Raw genomic sequence first — 22,820 nt, forward strand, 5'->3', positions numbered from 1 at the left:
ATATTGGATTGTTCATTCAGCTATACCTTTTAATATTTATGGGGTGCCTAGACTTCCATGTAGATAGATCAATATCTATCTCCAGTTCTCCAACTACAAATCGGTTTATGTCCTAATTTACTCGTTATTGCGAAATAGGTTTACACCAATTTAGTTTGGCTATGGAAACTAATGCATAGAAATCTACTCGCTTTGAGTTTGGAGCTGCATAACCTTCATTGATGTCACATCACTTATGTCATGGCTTGGCCGCCTGAGCCCGTCCATATCGCGGTACACGTGCGGGCATGTGGCTCGTCTTTCATTTTTCTTAAACTCACAATAGGTACACACAACAGCCAGACATTTAAGGCGCTGTATAAATCTCCTAATAAAAATGAGAATAATGTGAATCCAACTATCTAACCAAAATCTACTATTGGTGATTTTTACTATGCAAATTAAAGGCAAATAATCTGTAATACGTCTCATAAGAGGTCCGCAGCCCAGGATGCACAGGCCTAGTGAGGCTCAAAGGAGGGCATGGGTCGGCCTGCACCGCTTCCAGCATGCCCCTGGGGTGCCGCAGGGCTGGGGCGCCAAATCCCACGGTGCTGCCGCCTTCCGAAGAAAATTACAAATAAGAGAAATATTATTATGTTAAGAATCTAGTTTGTTAGGAAAGGGAAATCCAATTTATAAGGATAAGCACTCTTAGTTGTTTGGAACACAAGTCCTCTATCCCTTCTCTCTCTGTTACCGTCACCTCCTCTCTCCCTCTCCCTACGCCGCCGCCCCCTCTCCACCCTCCTAAACCTAGCCACCGCCAGCACCCTCCCCCATCATGCTTGTTACACCTAGTATCCGAAGACCAGTTCGATCCCACACCGCTGCAATGGGTGCCAACAGAAACAACAGTGACTTCAAGGCTTTGTTCGAGAAACTCGTCATCGATCTCCACCTGAAGTTCGACGAGATCACTGATAGATTCACCACCATCTATGACTGCCTCATGAACATCGAACAACACGGCCAAACCGATGATACTACCTCTGCAGCTGCTCACGCCCAACGTAACCATGAGGCCACCGCCGCTAAGCTAGAGGCCGAGGCTAAGAAATCCATGGAGGAAGCCGCCCGAGCCTTCCTCAAGCAACAAAAGGAGTCCTCAACGTCATCGGCAATCTTGGGGATTGTCGACGACTTGGAGGGCAAGCTCTTCAACAACTTCAACAAGTCCGAGCCCCCCAAGACGAATCTACCACCGCCACACCCAGGAACTTCACCGGGCTACTTTCCTATACTAGCACCATGCCCCCACAAGCTGGCGCTCCTGATGTACGATGGCAAGGAAGACCCTCTACCATGGCTCAACCACTGCGAGCAATTCTTTAGGGGCCAAAAGACCCCTAAAACCAAACAAGTCTGGTATGCATCTTACCATCTGATAGGTGGCGCACAACAATGGTATATGCGCCTAACACAAGAGAAAGCGGTGACAAACTGGGTGTTCTTCGCTCGCTGTGTCAATGAGCGCTTCAGCCCCCAAACCAGACATAACCCCTGGGCAAGCTCACATCTCTACGCAAGACAGGCACTATCGTCGACTACACTAAGCGCTTCCTGGCACATGTCGCCCATGTAGGAACCCTCAACGAGCAGCAACAAGTGAACATGTACACCACAAGCCTCCTCGAACCTTTGAAAACAGATATTGAACTTCAGAACCCACAGGTCATGGAGATGGCCATGTCCCTTGCTAGGGCATATGAGCGATGACTAGCAGTCATGGCTGACGCCAACAAAGCTCTGGCCAACAAACCAACTGCTCAACTACTTCCATTAAAGGCACCCTCTCGACACCAACAATCACAATAGCAACATCAAACACAACTCCAGCTCCTCCACCGCGCCTCTTCAAGCACCTCACCCCCGAGGAGATGGCAGAACAACGTCGTGTGGGACTCTATTTCAACTGTGATGAGCCCTTCACTCGTGGCCACAATGGAAGCACTTGTTCGACATCACAACCATCAACGACTACAACACCGATGGCATCAACAATAGCCTCATGATGATGATAGGTATCAACCAATCCGCGGTATGCGACTGCCTCCTATGTACCTTTTAGGAGTAATATCAGGCACAGACGTCCACATCCTGGTCAACACAGGAGCAACACACAACATCATCGATGTTAATGTCGCTCACCTCTTCGGTCTCCGAGAACAACACATCAACTCTATCATACTCATGGGCAGCGACAATGAGACTCCTTGCCGAGCAGCATCCTTCAACGTTCTGATACGCATCGACACAAAAATCTTCTACATCGACGCCTTCCTCCTCGACATAGGAAATGACATCGACGTCATCTTGGGCACACCATGGTTGGCTGGCCTCGGACGCTTGAATTGGGACTTCAACAACATGGAGTTCCAATATTTCCACAATGGTCATCCCATCAACTTCACCACCACTCGACCTCGACATGCTCCAACAACGGTCCTTGCCCTACCACCTCCACCACCAATGGTACGAGCGTCACCGGGAGTGCCACCCTCGCCGCCCCGCGACATCATCAACCAGGCAAGCCGCTGTTGACATGCCGACGCCCTCAACAACATCGACTACACCAACGTCATTGTCGGTGTTTCGAACAAACATCGACTAGTAAATTTATAATTGTTGTGCGTTAGACCCGGATGGTGCACTAAAGGACACAAGGTTTATACTAGTTCAGGCTGAATGTCCCTATGTCCAGTCTACTGCTACTCGTGTTATCAGTACCGAAAAAGGTTTGCAGTAGGGGGTACAAACGGTCGAGAGAGGGGAAGGTCCCAAGTCTCTGATGGAATGGTCGAAAGGACACCAAGAGCTCGGTCGCTGCTTGGCTATGTGTGTGATGTGTCGAACTGATCTCCCTTTTGTGGGGTGTCTTACCCCCCCTTTTATAGACCAAGGGGGGGAGCAGAGGTTACAGATGATAGAAAGAGGAAAAAACCAAAGGCAGAGAAAGTCCTTCGAGGGCGCTGGGTCTTCCTTTTCCCTTGAGCCTGCCTTGCTGACATGGCAGACCACGCTAGGGATAGCATGTTCCGCCGATCCTGATAGGGCCAGGCTCTGACTTTGCTTCTGCGAGTGGTCATGTCCCATCCTCCCCCAGTGGATGGTGCGGTGCGTCAGGGCACCGAGCCATGACTCTATGGGGAGTAGATAGGGAAATGACTATACGCTTGTCACTATAGATGATGTGAGTGCTTCCTTGGATTGTAGCGGTTGTCGTATGCCTGTGTTAGTATCCGTGCCCAAGGGCTGATGGCGGCGCCTACAACACTGTGGGACAAAAGTCGGCGCCTACAACACTATTCGAGCACTGTTAGGTCGGAAAGGGCTTAAAGCGCCCGTCCCATTGTATCCTGATAGTACCTTCCTATAGGCGTGCAGGGCACGGTCCTTGGTACTACAGTTGACTTGAATGTCCTGTCGTACCCTGTGTTTATCAGCATGAAGGAGCAGGGTGTAACCATCGAGCGAGGCAGAGCCAGCCCTCAGTCGTCGGGCGAGGCGGAGCCCACCCTCGGACGTCAGGTGGGTTGGAACCAGCCCTTAGATGTCGGGTGGGGTAGAGCCAGCCCTCAGCTATCGGGCAGGGCAGAGCTAGCCCTCAGCCATTGGGTGGGGCAGAGCCTGTCCTCAGAGGTTGGGCGAGGCGGAGCCCGCCCTCGGATGTTAAGCGAGGCGGAGTCTAGCCCTCGAGGGTCGGACGAGGTAGAACCAATCTTCCATCGTTTGGGCAAGAAGCATAGTAGCGTTCTTGTCTGACCAGAAGCGTCAACGCTCGATGGTTATTAATTCCACCTCATTGGGTACCCCGGTATTAGGTCCCCGACAGTAGCCCCTGAGCCCTCGGGTGATTCAGATAGAATCACCCGGGGGGTATTTTGACTTGCCAACGGGTGCGCACGAGTGCACCCGACGGGTGTAGCCCCCGAGCCCCTAGGTGATTCGGATAGAATCGCCCGGGGGGTAATTTCGGACCCTTCACGGGTAAGGCTGTGAGATTCGGTTTTTATCAGCTAGATAGTTTTAAGGGAACCCTAGTATCCCGTTCACGGGGATCTCATCCAGGGTCAGCCTAGCAAGGACTCAATTGTTGATCGAGACTCCCCTGATGCTCGTGTACCTAAGTCCTAGTCGCTTGTGGGCCCATCCCTCGTTGGTGCGGCCGTCAAGACTGTTGGGCCGACCCTTGGACTCCTGGGCCCAGGCGGGCCAGAGAAGAAGCTTTTTGACTCATATCCCCTCTATGGGAAAAGAGTCCAGTCCGCTCAGGAAGGTGAATCGTTCGGTGCGATTCTGGTGGGAAAGGATATGGATCGTGGGCGCGTATCTCGCGACATGACGCAGCGATGTGTCATGGTAGGTTTGGAGATCGAGGCAGACGGTTGCCCTTCTCGTATCTGTCGCCCCTATAAAGCCATGGGGTTCACCCCCAGGGTTTTGTACTTCGCCTCCTTGCCTTCGCATCTATAGTTTCCGCCGCCAATCGCCTGAGCCTTCCGTACCTGTATTGCTGTCGTCGTCCAGCTCGCTTCCACATCACAGCCGCCGTTGAGCTCGTGTCCACCCCCTTTCTCGTCGTTTCAATGGAGCTGTGGTGAAGATCCAACATTACCCCTCAGCGCCTGGAGAGCCTCGTCCACTGTGGCTTCCTTCGCCCATTGTCTGCCGTTGAGGAGTGGTGGCTGCCTGGTGATGAGGACAAGTCGTCGCCGCCCGAAGGGTATGTCGTGTCCTTTGCTCTCTTCCACAATCGGGGATTCACCGTACCTGCTCATAAGTTCCTTTGGGGGCTGCTGGAGTACTACTAGGTGGTGCTACAGCACCTTAATCCCAATGAGATCTAGCATATTGCGGCATTCATCGCCCTGTGCGAGGAATTCCTGGGGATTAGTTCCCACTTTGATCTGTGGCAGTATTTCTTTGCCATCAACCTGTCGAAGAAGTGGGTCAGGAAGCAGGAGCTGAGCGTGCCGATGGGATGTGCCAGCATTCACCTGCGCAACAATCGGGCGAACGACTACCCATTGATGCGTCTATCGACCTCCAACAAGGGGTGGCATTCGCAGTGGTTTTACGTCAAGGACGACGTGGCCACCCCCTTGCCGGCGTACTCCGGGCGCCTCATCGAAGAGACCCTGGGGTCGTGGAAGTGGGGTGTCCCGGACAAGGACAAGAAAAGGATCAAGGACCATCCCATCGCCCTCCAAATTCTGAAGGAGAGGGGTGTTAAGGGATCGGGGATCATCGGCGTCTACCACACGCGGAGGGTGGCGCCACTGATGAGCCGCGTGCTCCCCCTATACCTGATGGCGCTTGGGAATCGTCTGAAGGGACGGCGCTCGTCGATGAAGCACTCCCCCCCCCACTGAAGTGGCGCAGCGGATCAAGGAGGCGATGGAGCCTTCAAAGGACACCACCAGCGTTGTCCTTGACTTCATATATCCGGTGTCGGGACATCCTCCAATGTGCCCGGAACCGGGGTTCATTGATTTCGTAAGTTCCCCTTTCCCGTGCCTTTTATTTACTTGAATTTTTGACCCCTTGATGCTGACCTCAGGATAGCAGGACCAGCCAAAGAGACTCGTCCTTGGGGATAGCCCAGCTCCATAGCCGAAGGACCGAATCCTGGCGGCAGCGAATCGCACCGTGGCTGTGTGGGATAAGAGGACGAGGGAGCTCAAGAAGAAGGACATGCTACGAAAGCAGCAAGCATGGGATCGAGGAGAGGATATAGGAAGTGACGATGACGACAACGACGATGATGAGTTTGATGAGGTAGTTGCCGACGTGGATTGGGATGTCCTACAGGGCAAAGATTCACTGATAGGCGCCCAATTATCCACGAAGGGACCCTTCCCATTCCATGTGGGGGGAAGTGAGTCCGTGAGGCCGGTAGAGGCGGGCCAAACCATCGGCCCGTCCTCAAGGCCGGTGGGAGCCGGTGGATCCGCTGCTACACCCGGGGTGTCGGTGGAGGATCGGTGGATGGGGGGAGGCAGATCTACTACCGCCCTCGAGGTGCTGATGGAGGGAGCGGCTCTATTGTCGCACCCCATGAGCTAATGGGGGCGGGTGGATTTGCCGCCATGCCCGAGGTATCGACAGAGAGGGATGGCTCCGTTGCCGCACCCTCGGTGATAAGGGAGATGAGCTCCCCTGCCCGGGAGCAGGGGGTAGGCTCGAAACGGTCCCACCCAGATGAGTTGGAGCAGGGATCTAGGGGTTCATCCCCAAAACGTTCTTGCCGCCCAAAAGCGCCAGAGTAGGAAACCGATTCCCTTGTTTTTCCCCCTTCTTTTTTTTGTTTTTCTATTCTGACCTTATGCCTTTTACCTCTTGTAGATTCTTGCGACAGGGCCATTCTTTGGCGTTGGCGCCCAAGAAGAGCGTTGCTTTTCAGGCAGGAGGGACGTCGTCGCCCGACGTCGCCCCTATTTTGGGCAGGAGCGGAACCGACGTTGCGGCCTCGTTGGCCCGTTAGGTGCCGCCTGTGGTGGCGCCCGCGCCTTCGGTGGGTCAAGCAGGCGCCGGGGCTGAAGAGGCGCCCTTGGTGGTTGCCTAGCAGACGATGGCGGAGGTGACACCATTGCCTACATTGGAGCGGACGGGGCTACCGCCCGCGCTTGTGGCTCCCTCTATGGTGGGCGCGACGCCGCAAGCCAAGGCCTCGGCGTCGCAAGCGGAGGTGGCCGTGACCGTGCCAAGTTAGGAGCAGCCAGACACAGTCACGGTGGTGTCTGAGGGGGCGGTGCAATCTGCGCCTCTAGTGGCCCAGGCGACGGAGCCCGAGACGGGTCGGACAGAGGGGGACACGGCTAGAGGGTCCTCAGGCACCGTGGCGGTGGTGGAGAGGACCAGCAGGCTCAACCCTGATGTCGAGGGGTAGCCGCTCGCCCGCGCGGGGTGAGCCGCCGCTCTAGTGGATGGCTCCTCAAGACCCAACGACGACTCTTCTCGCTCGACGATGCTGCCGAGAGCATGGAGCGGGAGAGTCTCGACATTGGGTTCTCGGCTATGATGGATGCCTTGAGCCAGCCAAGGGCATCCAGCATGATGTCATCGTTCCCAATGGCCGGGTATCCGCTTGATCTTCTCCCTCACTTTCTTCTTTCTCCACGTGTTTTTGTATTTTTGTATTTTTTATATCGGTCTTCTTTTTAGTCCCTCATTGCTCGTAGCCGGGACAAATCCCGGTTCCTACGCCAGCAAAAGGTGGAATGGGACCGCCTCACTGAGGAGGCCCGGCTGCGAGGAGATGTGGGCACGCAGCTTGCTGCCGCCCAATAGTGGGAAGCCGAGGCACGTCGGGACGTGGAGGAGATCCATGGGATGTTAGAGGATCTATCGGTGAGGGTGAAGCAGGACAAAGAGTTGGCCGCTAGGGTCCGAAAGGAGCAGGACGAGCTGCTCTAGAAGGACGCTGATGCCAGCCAGTGGGCCGTCGAGCTCCTGGCGGAGCTGGAGACGGAGCGGGATCTCAAGCTAAAAGCCAAGGACTGGTCCACGACGCTGCAGCGGAGGGTGGATCAGGATGCCAAGGCGATTGCCCGGCTGCGTAGGGAGTGAGACGAGCTGCTCCAGTGTGGTGGCATGGCCCTCGGTATCCATGGCAGACCACATGGGCTGCGCCCTCAGGGGCGGCCCAGCCCACAAGACGAAGCCTTGCGAGGCACGACTTTGGTCGGTGCCTTCCGTAAGACATCTGGAAGATATCCCAAAGATACTACGAGATCTGTTAGGATATGTATGATCCCAAGATTCCTATAATCAGTTATTACTTTTTGATTATCTCTCAGATCGAACCGACTTATAACCCTGTTCCTCAGACTATATAAGACAGACAGGGACCCCTCCAAACTCACGCAATATCATACGATAGCTAATACAAACCAATAGACCACAAGAGTAGGGTATTACGTCATACTGACGGCCTGAACCTGTCTAACTCGTGTGTCTCTGTTGCCTTCTTGTTCTTGATCTCACGCTCATCTACCGATCAATCTACCTTCGTGGGATACCCCTCGGAGGACTGCCGACGATATTCTGTCGATAGTTGGCGCGCCAGGTAGGGGCTGTGCGTGCTGTTTCCTTGTCGAACAAGATGGCTTTTTTCGCAGGCTCTTCGTCCCTTCCGCAGCCCGGCTAGATCTTCACGGTCGGATCCATCACATGGGTCATCAACGCTGACGGAGTCGGAGAGCTCCTCGAGCCGGTGTAGATCGTTTCTGCGCCGACCACCCCCGCGCCTGCAACTACAGATCCGATCTTGGAACCACTTCCGAGGTCGCCTTCATCTATCAGAGGCTGCTCGGGAAACTCTAGGGGTTACGACCCTACCCTTCAGGTTCACTAATGCCGCCGCCGCTTACCAACATGCCCTGAGGGGCAGATTCGCCAACTAGGTTGAAGACGTCCATCCTCTCGTTGACCAGATAGCGCCATACGCCGCCGACCAGACTTTCTGTCTAAAGCTAAGTCACGCTTTAATATTTTTCTAAATATTCTCCAGTCTCCATATATTGCCGCAATGTTTCTCCAAACTATTTTCTCCATATTTACTCTCCAAACGATTTTCCGAACCCCCGAATAGTCCTGTTGATGCTCTACACACTAACTGTTCGAGCGGTTTATATTAAATACATCTTCGCTCCAACTGATCGTCAAGCTACATACGCTATTTTTTCTCCGGAGTTCATATATTTTTACATCATGTACTACCCGTTCTACATGTTTGTATCGCAGGACAACACATGGTTTTTAGCGCCAAAAACACAGGGGCAGGGGTTAGCATTAATTAGGTGCTTTTTTGTCATTCTACGGTGGCAGTTGTTAGGTTTAGTCCTGTTTAGCAGCCCAAGCCAAACAGGGGTTGCTAAAAATTAGCAACTGCTTTAGCTGGCTAGAAATTAGCAGCTTTCAACCAAATCGGCTCTTAGGGGGTGTTTGGTTCAGCTAGGAGTGACTAAATTTAGTCTTATTTAGTCACTTTTTATCCAAACACTATGATTAAATGGGACTAAAGGGGTTTTAGTTCTCTCTGATAACTCTGTAGTGACTAAATGAGACTAAACCATTTAGGAGGGACTAAATTTAGCAGCTCTGCAATCCAAACAAGGCCTTAGTGAGAGTTTCATGGCTCTGTTCAGTGTAAACAAGTTTTATCCCTACAAAATTATCTCCATCTCTCTTCGTTTAAATTATGACACGTCAATTTATTTAATACACATAAAACTACCATGAAACTTCCATTGAGACCGGTACCCAGGACCTAGCCTCCTGCTGCCCAGCGTTCATACGCCCGCACGCACCCCGCGAGGGCATGACCTCGATCGTCCTGTCGCCCATGGGCCATACCACATGGTCACGATCGTTTTTCTTAGAAAACACACGTATTTTTTTTTCTTTTCCAAGATTGGTGGACATTAATGGTCTTTTTTTGTGTGGCTGTAGCCACGTGAAGCAGTTTTTGCCTTTTTTCCAAAGTGTTCTGTGCATGTGTAATACTATAATTAATTGATGGTTGTGGTAATCCTGGATGCAATGTTGTGACAACAAAGATAAATCCACAAGACAATTAGAATATTTGTTCGGCAGCACAATAATCTCTTAGCAGCCACTAATAAACCTTTTTGCTCACATGCCTCTCGAATCAATCATTGCTGTTATAATCACAGAAATTACTAATTTACTATTGTTTCACAAAACACTATTTCTAGTGTAACATCGTCTACATACATATATGTAAAATTTCCAACGAAATCATATATACAACCGCAAAATCCTTTCCGTATACAATCACAAATATTTGCATCTATATTCTGGTCACTCCATATGATCATAGGAAACCGAGATAGTAGCCATAAAAAGCTTCCGGCCCAGGCACCAAAACAGCTCTCTGATTTCTCCAATATAGCAAATTACCAACCATCAAGCGTGCTACCTAGCACCTCACAAACTGCCTGAAATTCAAAATGGCTAAACATTTAGTGATAATTTTGTGACAAGTTTCATAAAAGGAAAAATAGTGCTCATCACAAACATCTTGGCTCTATTTGTGGGAACATGCTTAGCATATGAGATAGACGAAAGGCAAAAATAAAATCAGACAATCATTTCAACTACAAAAAACTTTCATGTGAAATTAGAGTCAATTGAAAGGAAAAGTTCCATAATATCATACAATTCCTTACTATGCGCACCGGCCGTCTATAAATAGAAATTCTGAAATAAAAAGGAGCAACTCCAAAATTCAGAGTACTTAGCTGGTAACTCAAGTAGATACATACACTGGGAGCTGATAAAGTTGCTATGAATAATCATACAAACCAGATAACTATGATGATAGGATGCAGATATGCAGTTGATGAGTACCACAATTCTACTTACATATATTGGAAACATATAAAGATGGCATATTGGACCCACGTGAATAAAAGGGCAAGGTGATTCTAAATTTACATGTGAAAAAGGTAATGTTAGCTATTTTACCACCATGCATCTTCATTCATAGTGAGGACAGAGAAAAGTAGGAACAAACTGATGCAATTTGGTCGCCACCAAAATTCTATAACTTTTTTTTGATGATATTTGAGCATTATTAATTTTTAGAAACTTAAAAGAGACTACGAAAATTGATGCATATAGTATACAAGATATTGAATATTTCCTTGTAAGTTTGCACGTGGTGTTAAAAAGTACAAACGTACTAACATATATGCTTATTTAGAATTTATTTAAGGATCATTTTTATTTTTACAACACGTGAAGCTCAAATGGTAAGTTATCCCAGTAGGCATAAACGCATTTAAATTCTCGGAAAAAGCATATTAGTGGCACAAAATTATAAATAAATTCTTTACACGAATAAAAATATGGAATGGAATGAATGTGCTTTTAAATTTACATGTAAGAAAGGTAATGGTAAGCTATTCGACACCTTTGGTTCAATGGTCAAGAGCATTGAGCACACGTGTAAACATGGAAGCAAGTAATAAACAACCAAAAAACAGGACACCAACCATCGTGAATATGCATATATGAATTCTATATCTGTCGCTGCGAACTTCAGAGCGGAAGAATCGTTCAAAAAACGGAGCTAATAAAACGAAGATTCGAAGTGAACAAGGCTGCAGTTTCCTTCGCAAACGACGTGCAGTTTCCTTCGCAATAGCAAGCTGATCACCTGAGGGGGAAGATTAATTTAAAATTGCTCAGCTGATGTAGCTATACCCCATTCCAGTTTGCTACATGCATCGACCACATGTTTGCTTCAAATATTGTGCTACAGAATTACTAACCCGATTGAACCCAAAAAGAACAGAAAAAAAAAAGCTAGAGACTAGAAAACTGAATCAGTACTATAATGCAGGACTTCATTAGCACTAGCCTAATGTGCAAACAAATATTATTACTATTAACAGGCTACAAAGGAATGAAAATGTGAAACCTGTAATCATCTTGACATTGAAACCAAGATCGATTGCCCTTCTTATAGTTTCTGCACTATCATGTCGAGGAGGGTCGTGGCAAGAGCCCCAGTGAAATGCCACGGGCCTCCAGGGCTCTCTTTCTTACCATCAGTCACTTTCTGCACATAAATGTTGATAGTCAGGCGCGAAAAATAAGTTCAGTAATACTGGAAGGTCAAGGCCGCAAGGGAGCTCAAAACCAGGTATGCAATAGCAAAGGGATCTAAAGCCACGATCAGCAAATTTGTCAATCAAAGTTCTGACCCTTCCTTCAATATCCGACTTATTGTGCGCAAGATCCATGAAGGATCTGTTTAATTTGTTTACACAATTGATTGATAGGGGTGTGTGTGGGAAATATGAAGTCCCCTATATGTATGTTTGCTGAAAGAACTGAGTACCTGCTCTGGTGCACCCTTGCTGACCCGATGCATTCTTCCTTCCCAGTCAAGATAGGTCAGAGCAGTTCTTTTGTCAGTTGGGTTAAATGGCAGAAGAAGAATCTCTTGAATACCGCACGAGCCTTTTTGTCAAAGAAGCCAAGTAAGAAACTTTTATGGGCCATGTTTAGTTGCCTCCACATTCCAGAATTTGGCACTATGCAAAAAGAAGATTCCCCGTCACATCAAACTTGCGGTACATGCATGGAGTACTATATGTTGACGAAATCAAAAACTAATTGCACAGTTTGGTTGTACTTTGCGAGACGAACGTTTTGAGTCTAATTAGTCAACAATTGAACAATTATTATCAAATAAAAACAAAACGACACTGTACCTACAGTGTCGCTGCGGTGTTCCTGCCGGCGCCAATTCGGCTGAACTAAACACGGCCATAAACGAAAAGAAGGATGTACATCATAAACTGGACGGAGCTGACATATACCTCGTTCGGATCGCCAAGCATACCAACTATTGTGGCATCTATGGCATCCTGTTTTTAAGCCTTTTACACAATAACTTACATAAACAATTGAAAGTGCATAAAAGACCGGTGACGACGCATTCACGTTGAGTGGGCCTCTACAGGCGCGGCCAGCAAGTCCTCTGTAAGGAAGGCCAAGTGTAGCATATGATTACCACAATTCTACTTACATAATGAAATTTATTTTTCAGGGATGTAATACTGATGCAATTTGGTCGCCACCACAATTTTATAACTTTTTTTTATAATATCTAAGCATTATTAATTTTTAGAAACTTAAAAGAGACTAACAAAATTGATGCATAAGTATACAAGATATTGAATTTTTCCTTCCAAGTTTGCACGTGATGCTAAAAAGTACAAACGTACTAACATATATGCTTCTTTAGAATTTAAGGATCATTTTTACAACACGTGTATCTCAAAATGGTAAGTTATCCCAGTAAATAGGCATAAATGCATTTAAATTCTCGAAAAAAGCATATTAGTGGTACAAAATTATAAATAAATTCTTTACACGAATAAAAATATGGAATGGAATGAATGTGCTTTTAAATTTACATGTAAGAAAGGTAATGGTAAGCTATTCGTCAACTTTCGTTCAATGGTCACGAGCCGCTCATCTAAACGCATCAAGCAGCGAGCACACGTGTAAACATGGATGCAAATAAACAAAAAATCAAAAGACCATCGTGAATATGCATATATGAATTCTATATCTGTAGCTGCGAACTTCGGAGCGGAAGAACCGTTAACAAAAACGGAGCTAATAAAGCGAAGATACGAAATGAACAAGGCTGCAAGGGAATTTTTGTGAAGAAAAACAGTTTTTCAGGGCCTTTTTCTTTTCTGAAATCCGCAAGATACAGAGCACCACAGCACCTTCACCGGAGTCCCTCACCCCAGGGTCGACCTCGCCACCGACTCCATGGCTTCATCCGCCTCCAAGCAGGACGGTCAGCCCCTTCTACCTCTCTTTTTTCTCTCTAGTTCATATACTAGAATAATCTACTGTTTATGTCATGATTAGTGAAGTTCCCACCCGCTAGATCTGCTCATAGTGATCCTATATTTTTACACAGGGCACAAACCGAAAAAGGATCGTTAATACTAGTCCGCAGCCGCAGTGTGAGATCTGCAATCAGAGGCATGAAACAGCACATCCCATAATTGCAGGGTCAGGTCAGGTGTGCCTTTGCAGTTCAGTTCTGTGAAAAATAACATCCATGTTCCACTTTGTCATCGCCGAGCTACACTACACTGCGTGCAATGCCTTGAGACTCGATCTTGTGGCTCTTTTGCTGCTGCCAACTTTGGAAAAACAAGGAACGGGTTCATCTTCAGGGGAGAAGCTGATACCTCGGCAATGTGCAAACGGTATCTGACAATGAAAAACAGTAAGTTGGATAGGTTTTATGTTTGCTACGTAGTTGATGACTCTGGTGTGGTATGAAACTATGAATATACACAGTGACCTTGTTTTCTGCGGTCTTTGTGATAATTTTTTCAGGCTATGCATGGTGAAAGCTAGCTCAGTGGACAGTGGTAGTGGCATCTGAAAAGAAAGCAGTCATGAAAAACCGGCAAGTCATGTAATTTTTTCTTTTTGCTTGTTTTTGTGCAGTCCCTGACTATTTCTATAGATTTTATTTTGATACACATACACCCACTGAAATTTTGTATTCCCACTGAACATGAAACTTTGTCTCTCTTATAACATGACTTTGTGTTTCCCACTAATATCTGCAAATTCCGCTGCGTCACCTCGCTGCCTCCCTGCCTGCCTGTATACATTCAAACTACAACTGTATGTGCAGTCACCCAGCTGCCATCCTGCATGCATCTCATCACAATTCAACAGTAAGTTTCATTTAATCACTCTCAAATTGAACATGTGGTGACTTTGCTCTAGATTTTTTGAACGGAAGACTTTGCTCTAGATTTATATTAACATGTATTGCTATTTCTTGAAAGCTAGTACAATTTTCCATTTGCTCTGTACCCTCGGTTGGATGTTGCTCTCAAGCTTTTTTTTTAAGGTCAACACCGGGGGCGATAAGATCTCCCCACCTGAATTTTCATTCCACATATGCCGGGCAAGCTGGGGGTGGAAGGGCTTGGTGCCAATCCCAATACAAAGTTTAGAGAAAGTACATGAAGTAGGAGAGGGAGAGATTACAACACTTAACATAGCAACAACAAACACAACAGGATTCAGCTATCAAACCCGCCTACTAACCAAAGCGACTGCAAGCACAATTTCCTAACATGTGCCACCACCAAAGACATACTCCGAAGAGCTCCACACCACATACAGCTGTAAGGAATTGAGTGGGATCCGACAGACGGCAGCCAGGAGGCTGCAAGGCATTGAGTCGAAGCCATCAGACGGCAGCTGTGAGTAGCATCGCCTATGAGCGCATCTGAGCTCCAACCAACGCCCACCAAGGCCATTTGGGGGAAGGAAGCCTCAAAGGGGGAGGGTCGCCACGAGGAGAACGAGGAGATCTAGAGAGAAGATCAAGGTCCACGCAACCCAGAATATGATGAGACGAAACACTCAAGTGATCTAGAGAACGACAGAGCAAGCCATTGGTGGCGAGCACCTGGCAGCAAGTAGTGTTTACGGGGTAGGAGGGTAGCCATACCAACGACCAGATGGGGTAGGAGAGCACAAGGGCACGCCAAGGGCGGACGGGAGTAGGCAAGGAGCAACTAGGGAGGGCGCGGACGGGAGCAGATGTGCTTGTATCGATGCATTCGACAAGGTAACTAACGTCCACGAACGCCAGCATCGATGGTCGGAGCACCAGCTCGTAAGGGCTTTGAAACTCTGATCATGTTGTCTAAAGCTCTGAAACTCTTACGATTTGTAAGAATGAAAAAAATTAACTGTACTCTGTACTTCCATGCATTATGTTGTTTCACCTCCTCAAAAACAGGAAAAAAATGCATCCATGGTTAATTCGAAGCTTTTTTGTTCCGTGTCTAGCTTCCATCATGTGCTTCAGAAATTTGTACCTTCACTCTAATGTTTGATCAGACACTTTTGTCCCTTATCTTCAGAATCAACGCCTTATGCAACAAACAATAGTATATAAATTGTATGTTCCTGTTAGATTACATTGACAACAATCAAAGACGAGTTCATTTGTTATCCTTTTTATATTTGAAAAGGAAAAGACAGTTACACGTTGTTGCTTCATTGTACCAAAATTAGTTGACTGTTTACATTAACACTTCAGATGTCAATGCCATTTACTTTTATGCTTAATCAGACTATGTTATGCACTGATTACACATTGTTCAGCTGCCATCCTGCATGCATCGCATCACCATTCACCAGTAATCTCCACAAGTGCATGACCCGTCGACGAAATGGTGGAACCTGCTCCTATCCCTGAACACAATCTTCCTCCCCGTCACCTCCGACACCAGCTTCAGCACGGCGTGGCAGTCGGCGCACGCCCGGAGGTTCTTGACGATCTTGATCGCCGTCCCAGGCGGCGTGCTGATGAGCCCAAACGCCAGGGCCAGCTTCTCGCTGTGCACCGCCAGCGCCTGCTCCTTGGCCGCGTCGTCGTCGTCGAGGTCGTGCAGCACCAGCTCGGTCCGCGGCACGTGCCCGCGCGCCCGCGCCATGCCCTTCACCTCATCCAGCTTGGCGTAGATCTCCGCCGCGCGCGGGTGGCTCCGGTCCCCGGCCACGAACTCCACCACACGCCGCCCCACCTCCACGGCGCTGCACCCGGGCTCCTTCTGGATGCCGCTCGCCCTCATCATCGACCGCACCCGCCCCACCTCCCGCCACTTCCCCGCCGCCGCGTAGATGTTCGACAGCAGGACGTACGTGCCGGAGTTGGCCAGCCCGTTGGCCACGAGGTGGTCGGCGATCCGCTCGCCCAGTGCCATGTTCTTGTGGAGCCGACAGGCCGCGAGCAGCGACGCCCACATCGCCGCGTCGGGCTTCGCCGTCGTCGTCGTCTTCATGCTCTGCACGAGGTCGAACGCTTCCTCGACGCGCCCGGCGCGGCCGAGGAGGTCCACCATGCAGCCGTAGTGCTCGACCTTGGGCTGGATGCCGTACTCTTCCTCCATCGACGCCAACAGCTCGCGGCCTTCGTCGACCAGCCCAGAGTGGCTGCACGCGTTGAGCACGCCGATGAAGGTGATGTCGGTAGGCCAGAGTCCCTGCGCCCGCAGCTGGTCGAACGCCGCCAGCGCCTCCCGGCTGTGCCCGTGCATCGCATACCCGTTGATCATGGCGTTCCACGCGACAATGTCCCTGACGTCGCCGCCGAGGTCGCGGAACACGGCGACGGCGTCCTCCAGGCTCCCGCACTTGTAGTACATGTCGATGAGCGCCGTGCCGACCCTGGCGTTGAGCCGGACCCGGCGGCTGCTGTTGTTCACGAACGAGTGGAGCCACCTCCCGGACTCCGCCATGCCCAGCTGCGCCACCGCCGAGAGCGCCAGCACCACCGACACCTCGTCGGGCTCCACGCCCGACCTCAGCATCCGCCGGAACAGACGCAGCGCCTCGCTGGGCCGCCCGTGCTGCGTGTACCCGTCCATCATGGCGTTCCAGCAGATGAGGTCCTTGCTGGGCAACCCGTCGAACAGGCTGCGCGCGTCGTCTAGCAGGCCCATCTTGGCGTAGCAGGTCAGCATCGCCGTCACCGACACCACGTGCGGGTCCGGCCGCATCCCGTCGAACAGCGCCCGCGCCGCCGCTGCCTCCCCGGCGCGCGCGTACATGCCCAGCAGCGCGGTGGCCACGTACGGTTCGCCGGAGAGCGCCAGCTTCACGGCGTACCCGTGCAGCGCGCGGCCGACCGCGAGGCCGCCGCACGCGGGGAGGGACGCCGAGAGGGTGTGCGCGGTGGGGAGGAGGCCGTGCGACAGCAGCATCTCCGAGAGGAGCGCCAGCGCCGCTTGGTGGAGGCCCCGGGAGGAGTGCGCGTGGATGGCGGAGGTGTAGAAGACGGCGGTCGGGTCGGCCGTGCGGCGGAGCAGCGCCACGGCGAGGTCCAGCCTGCCGGACGCAGCGTACGCGCGCTGGAGACGGAAGTCCACGGCTTTGTCCTGGTCCACGCCGGCGCGCACCGCCGCGGCTTGGAGCTCCGATGCGCGGCGCGCGGACGCGCAGCCCGTCAGCAGCGCCGCCGCGCGGTCCGCCGTGAGGGCGCCATGCTGGACACTGCCGCCGGACGTGTGCCTGGTCGATGCCGGGGAGGGGAGCACGGCGGTGGTGGACATGGGATGGGAGAAGCTAAGTGGCCCCGTAGCTTATCTTCACTGAGCGCGGCAGCCATAAGCGATAGTATCCGTAAAAGGCGCCAAATGCTCGGTTAACAGAGGACGGGGTCTTGTTTGGAACTTAAATAAAAGGATTAATTGTGTTGATCTAATTTTAACCCTGAACTATAAAACCATCTAGTATCGGTACCTCAACTATTAAAAACCATTCACTTTTACAGGTGCAAAACTGTTTTGATCGATATTGAGCAGTATTGACGAGCCAGCCCAGGCAAGTAGTGCCACTGCACCAAGCAGCAGCAACGCAGCGGGTCCACTCATCGTCCAAACACCTCCGGGCGTGGGCGGCTGCGCTCGCACCACTGTCCTGCTCCACGCGCGCACAACACAAGCAACGGCAGCCCCGATGGCCGCCGCCGCGTCCTCCGCCCCCGCTCCCGCCGCCATGCCACCCGCGTCATTTCCTCAGGCACCTCGCGCGCGCCGCGGCCACCAAGCCCGCGCCCGCCTCCGCCTCCTCGCTCGCCCTCCCCTCGCCGTGGCCGTGGGCGCTGCTACGGCGGCTCCGCGAGCTAGTCCCTGCCAAGGCCGTGGGGCGGCTGCTGTCGTTGGCCGCGGGCTCCCTCATCGTGGCGCTCACCTCCGCGTCGCTGGTCGTCGGCGACGCCCCAGAAGCTGCAGGCGGACGAGCTCGCCACCGTGCGCCTCTTCCAGGAGAACACGCCCTCCGTCGTCTACATCACCAACGACGTTGGCGTACTCGGTGAGGAGCTCGCTGAGGTCGACGGCCGCGCCTCCGACGCCGGCGCTGGCCCAGGCGGCGACGCGGGCGGCCTCCTGCTCCCGGACGCGGCGGAAGGACTCGACGCGGCGCGCGCTGAGGTGCCAGTACTCGCCGTAGGGCGTGAACGCGACGTCGCAGCCGTAGAGGAGGCGCTCGGCCATGGCGCCCGCATCACCTCCTCGGCGGCGGCCGCGGAGGACACCACGACGGTGGGCACGCGGCCTAGGCGGAGCAGCAGCACTGGGCCGTGCGTGCGCGCCAAGGACGCCAGCGAGCGGTGCGGCAGCGCGCCCAGCAAGTGGAGGTGGCCCAGCAGCGGGATACCCCGCGGCGACGGTGGCAGCGGCAGCCTCCGACCATCGTGGCGTGACGTGGGAGCAGCAGCACTAGCAGGCTTCTTTTTGCCACCGGCGACAACGACGAGCGGCGCAGCGACGAGGACAGTGAGCAGGAGGGCGACGGGAGCAACTTGTTTGAGAGCCATGTTTGAGCTGGCCAAATGTGCATGGAGTCAACATAAAAAATGCTCCCTTCGTTTTTTACATGTATGGAACCTTTTGTTACCGGGCCCACTGTTTACAATTGCCATTTCGGGTGGAAAACCGTTCAACGTAGGTCAAAACAGCCTTGCCTTTGCCCCAGGTAACGGTTTTAACAGTTGAAATACCGGTACAACCGTTCAACGTAGGTCAAAACAGCCTTGCCTTTGCCCCAGGTAACGGTTTTAACAGTTGAAATACCGGTACTAGACGGTTTTGTAGTTGAAAGTTAAAATTAGACCGACACAATAATTGAGGGGCCAGAAATAGACTTAATCCCAAATAAAATAAAATTTGTTTTAAAATATAGTGAGAAAATACTTAGTTTATGGATATTTTTCACAGCTAACTAGGTAATGTCCAGTTTGAAATACAGATTTACATAACAGAGGATAGAAGTGGCAGACACATTCATCGTCATTTGAGAAATAACAGAAAGCAACCAACTGAATTGCTTCCACCCACAAAAGTGCTTGCTTCATTTGTTGCAGCATTCACAACCAGGGCACACCATAATCAACTGAATATATATAAGCAATTCATTCCCATTGATAACCGGAGTTACTTCAGTTCAAAAAAGATAACAGAGATCGATAACCAAGTACCACAAAGTAATAACACCATCTCAACAAATTCCAGGTACCCAAAACCACAGATAACTTAAACACCTATGTATGTATCTCAACTCAGCTTCTCAACTCTAAGCACAAGACAACAGGTATTACCCTCAAATAGCGGGTGCGAAGAAGCAGCTTTAGTTCTTGCCCCCAATCTCCTTGACAGCACAGATCTGTTCCTCACCCATGGCAGACATCACGGTCAGGAGGATGTCCTTTCCTTCATCATATCCACTCTTGATCTGCAGATGTCAAGTAAAGTGTCTAAGAGATTTGGAACAGAAGCGAAAGAGGCAATAGGCTTATTTGGCTAACTGACCTGGGCTTGCAGAGCTTCATCAGTGGGAAGCCTGGTGTCATCCTTAGTGCTGCCAGTCTCAGTCAAAAGGCTGACCTGTAAAATGCCATCATCAATGTTACAAACCGGAATGTACTTGCCAAAAAGACAAAGTTGGATGGACAGACAGAGGCCAGGTTGGAATAAGCAAACGCACAAATCCATCTTCAGAAATGTCAATCAGCTGATACTCAACACGATTAACATGTGGAACCTGTACAATGCAGGCATAAGACAAAAGGTTAACAAATTCTGTGCACTTAACTGAAAAAGGCAACACAAGGAGTAATACTGATAGCTTACATCACAGTTGTGAGAAGAAGGAACAATATCCTCAAGCTTCCTTCCAGTGAAAATGTCAATGGCAACAAAGTGGCACTTGGCATGGCCATGCTTCCCAGTCTTGGAAGTGGAGACCTCAACAACCTAAAACAAAGCGTATACCAAAATTATTGTCAGATCAAGGGTTGCTTGACATGAGCATCACGCTAAGAGAATTGATAGATCTAATGAGAGAATATAGCTACCAAAGCAGATGTGCAAACCAGAAAGGAATATAACAAAGTAATAAAAATGCCATTCTAGTTACCATCCCCAACTCCAGGTAAGCAAATAGGGCAGCAAGAAAAATATTGGAGTCCAGTATGAAAACATGTATAACCAAGCTAGACACAAATGACAGAATAGTTGAATGTTGCCTATCAACTCGTACCACCACAAGTGGATAATGACTCCAAACAACAATTCATCAATGATGGACACTGCTACAAATAGCAACTATGTGGAAGGAAAGGTGCCAGGAGCAAAAAAGAACTCCTTTGCCAAGTAGAAGCCAGAAAAAAAAAAACTACATGGAAATAGTTCTAGTTTAACCCGCATTGTTGAACTGAACATATCATTCAGAACCACCAAATGGCAAGTTCTAGTTTAAGTCTGCTTTCTCCAAATAATCTTGCAGGACCTTGTTGTCTCATAAATCAACTGAAACACCTTTTTGAGACAGGTATGTGATATAATTCAGGATGGATAGCTTGCTAATCCACAAGGCTGTCTAGTTGTTCAGTAATAATCATCATTAAGTACAGAAAATGTTTAGACAGATTCAGAGGACATGGCACACATATTACAGAACCACTACATGGAAAATAGCCCCATGGAGCACATAAGCCAGATGGAAATTGTTGAAAAATTGAAACCTTACTAAAGGCACCAAACTAAAGATCAAATCTTTATGCTACGGAGCAATACTCTAAGTCAATGGTATAGATATCTATCCACATCGGTTGATGTAACAGATGTAGCACTTGATGCATCTCTAAGCTACGGGAATTAAAACAAAAGGCTACCAACAGGAAAGTATTTTTTTCCCCAACAATAGAACAAGCCATGAGATCAATTGCATGCCTTAACAAGCGACAGAGTGGGAGATGGTGAATCTCACCTTGCAGGGACGGCCCTTGATGACGATGTAGCCGTTCTTGCGGATGGTGCCGGCCTGCTGCGGATAGGTCTTGGAGGCGCCGGCGTCGGCCTTGGACTCAAAGTGGTGCTCCTCGGAGTCCGACATCTCCGGGAATCTTACAGGGATCCTATAGCAGCAGTAACAGAGGAACAGCGGCAGCAAGAAGAAGAAGAGCACAGAAAATATCAGAAAAAAGGCAGAAAGCTGATAAATTTCAAGAGATCTGAATCGAGGAACACGCTGGTCGCTGCTCACCGGCGGAGAAGTGGGAGAGGAGATTTGCAGGACGGATCCGCGACCGCGAGGCTAGGGTTCTAGAACTCGGGTTCTGCCAGATTTTTATCTGAGGGCGACGGCCGACGGGATGTGGATTGGGACGGGTATTGGGCTGTCTCTCGGGATGGGCCAGCCCATGTCGATTTGGACGGGCATCTGAGGAACGCGTTAAAGGCCCATTGAGGTCGTGTGGTGGACCTTCGTCTTTTTTTTTTCATGGAACCTTGACGATCTTTGCTACCGGTTGCTATCTTCTATTCTATCATTCCACGCGAAATGGATTTCTAACCTAGAGATGAAAGCGGTATATGATGAAACGGTACCATATTGTGATATGAAATAGAAATTTGTTCGGTCAAGAGTTTTTTTTTAAGTGACAATCGAAAATTGCCATGAAGTCGGTTGAAAATGACAACTTTTATATTTTGCTAAAATCACAAGTGGCTGGAAATAGCATAATATATAGGGGAAATGGAGCATGTGTCCCAAGTTGGAACCAGAGAAATCAAAGCTGGCTCTAGGAAGGGTCATCCCTTGAATAGGGATGTTGCTAGAGGTAGAGCAGGGCTCAAGCATATGTGGTATATAAGATTCTTCACACGTATCCTTCACCAGTTTTGCTTTCGAAGACGACCTCTAGTGGTATGCTGATGTGGAGGAGGTGGTAAGATAGCGAGGAGTCATCAACCGATGGTGGAGGCAGGGGGAGTAGGGGTTGTGCCCCCTCCCTAACCCCACTATCACACACTTGTCGCTTAAATTTTTCCTTTGCTAACCTTAACACACTGGCATGGATATCTAGCTTGCTACTAAGCAAGACATTTATGAATGTATATTGCGTCGGCTGGCATTACAGATATATGAACTACAACCGGTGCAAAAGAATAAACAAAGGAAGGAAAAGGTACGTCGGCCGCCGCTTAATTACCAATCGGTCGAGGTCGACGCCGGTGATGTCCATTGCGGCACCTCGATGGGGGACCCGGATGAGCTTCCTTTCCTTCACCGTTTTTCCACTACTGATGATGGTCTTGTGTAAAGCACAACTCAACTACTTTCCATATGGTCGGAGTACGTAGTAAGCTTATATAGGAAGGCCAAGTCCTGAG

General features: G+C 49.9%; 2 protein-coding genes across 2 annotated transcripts; both read right to left on the bottom strand.

Moving 5' to 3' along the window:
• Positions 1-15,583: 15,583 nt before the first annotated feature.
• Positions 15,584-17,729, bottom strand: LOC136550769 (pentatricopeptide repeat-containing protein ELI1, chloroplastic-like). Its single transcript, XM_066542366.1, has one exon. It carries the CDS (start codon positions 17,694-17,696, stop codon positions 15,777-15,779), a length of 1,920 nt encoding a protein of 639 aa, XP_066398463.1. The 5' UTR covers positions 17,697-17,729; the 3' UTR covers positions 15,584-15,776.
• A 1,817-nt stretch (positions 17,730-19,546) lies between these two features.
• Positions 19,547-21,816, bottom strand: LOC136550770 (eukaryotic translation initiation factor 5A-1/2-like). The gene is made up of 6 exons (XM_066542367.1): positions 21,691-21,816; positions 21,415-21,562; positions 20,277-20,399; positions 20,131-20,187; positions 19,956-20,030; positions 19,547-19,878 (listed from the first exon to the last, which is right to left on the bottom strand). The coding sequence occupies exons 2-6, from the start codon at positions 21,538-21,540 to the stop codon at positions 19,774-19,776; spliced, it is 486 nt and encodes a 161-aa protein (XP_066398464.1). The 5' UTR covers positions 21,541-21,562; positions 21,691-21,816; the 3' UTR covers positions 19,547-19,773.
• Between the last annotated feature and the right edge of the window lie 1,004 nt (positions 21,817-22,820).

This window comes from Miscanthus floridulus, chromosome 4 (assembly GCF_019320115.1).
Source record: "Miscanthus floridulus cultivar M001 chromosome 4, ASM1932011v1, whole genome shotgun sequence".
Taxonomy (NCBI): Eukaryota; Viridiplantae; Streptophyta; class Magnoliopsida; order Poales; family Poaceae; genus Miscanthus; species Miscanthus floridulus.

Bases quoted from the DNA above. Each gene is read 5' to 3' on its own strand.
- LOC136550770 (XM_066542367.1), bottom strand. From the start codon at position 21,540: ATGTCGGACTCCGAGGAGCACCACTTTGAGTCCAAGGCCGACGCCGGC. The intron at 20,188-20,276 runs GTAAGCTATCAG...TGCATTGTACAG, and splicing joins CTTCTTCTCACAACTGTGAT to GTTCCACATGTTAATCGTGT. The intron at 19,879-19,955 runs GTCAGTTAGCCA...TGACATCTGCAG, and splicing joins ATGAAGCTCTGCAAGCCCAG to ATCAAGAGTGGATATGATGA.
- LOC136550769 (XM_066542366.1), bottom strand. From the start codon at position 17,696: ATGTCCACCACCGCCGTGCTCCCCTCCCCGGCATCGACCAGGCACACG.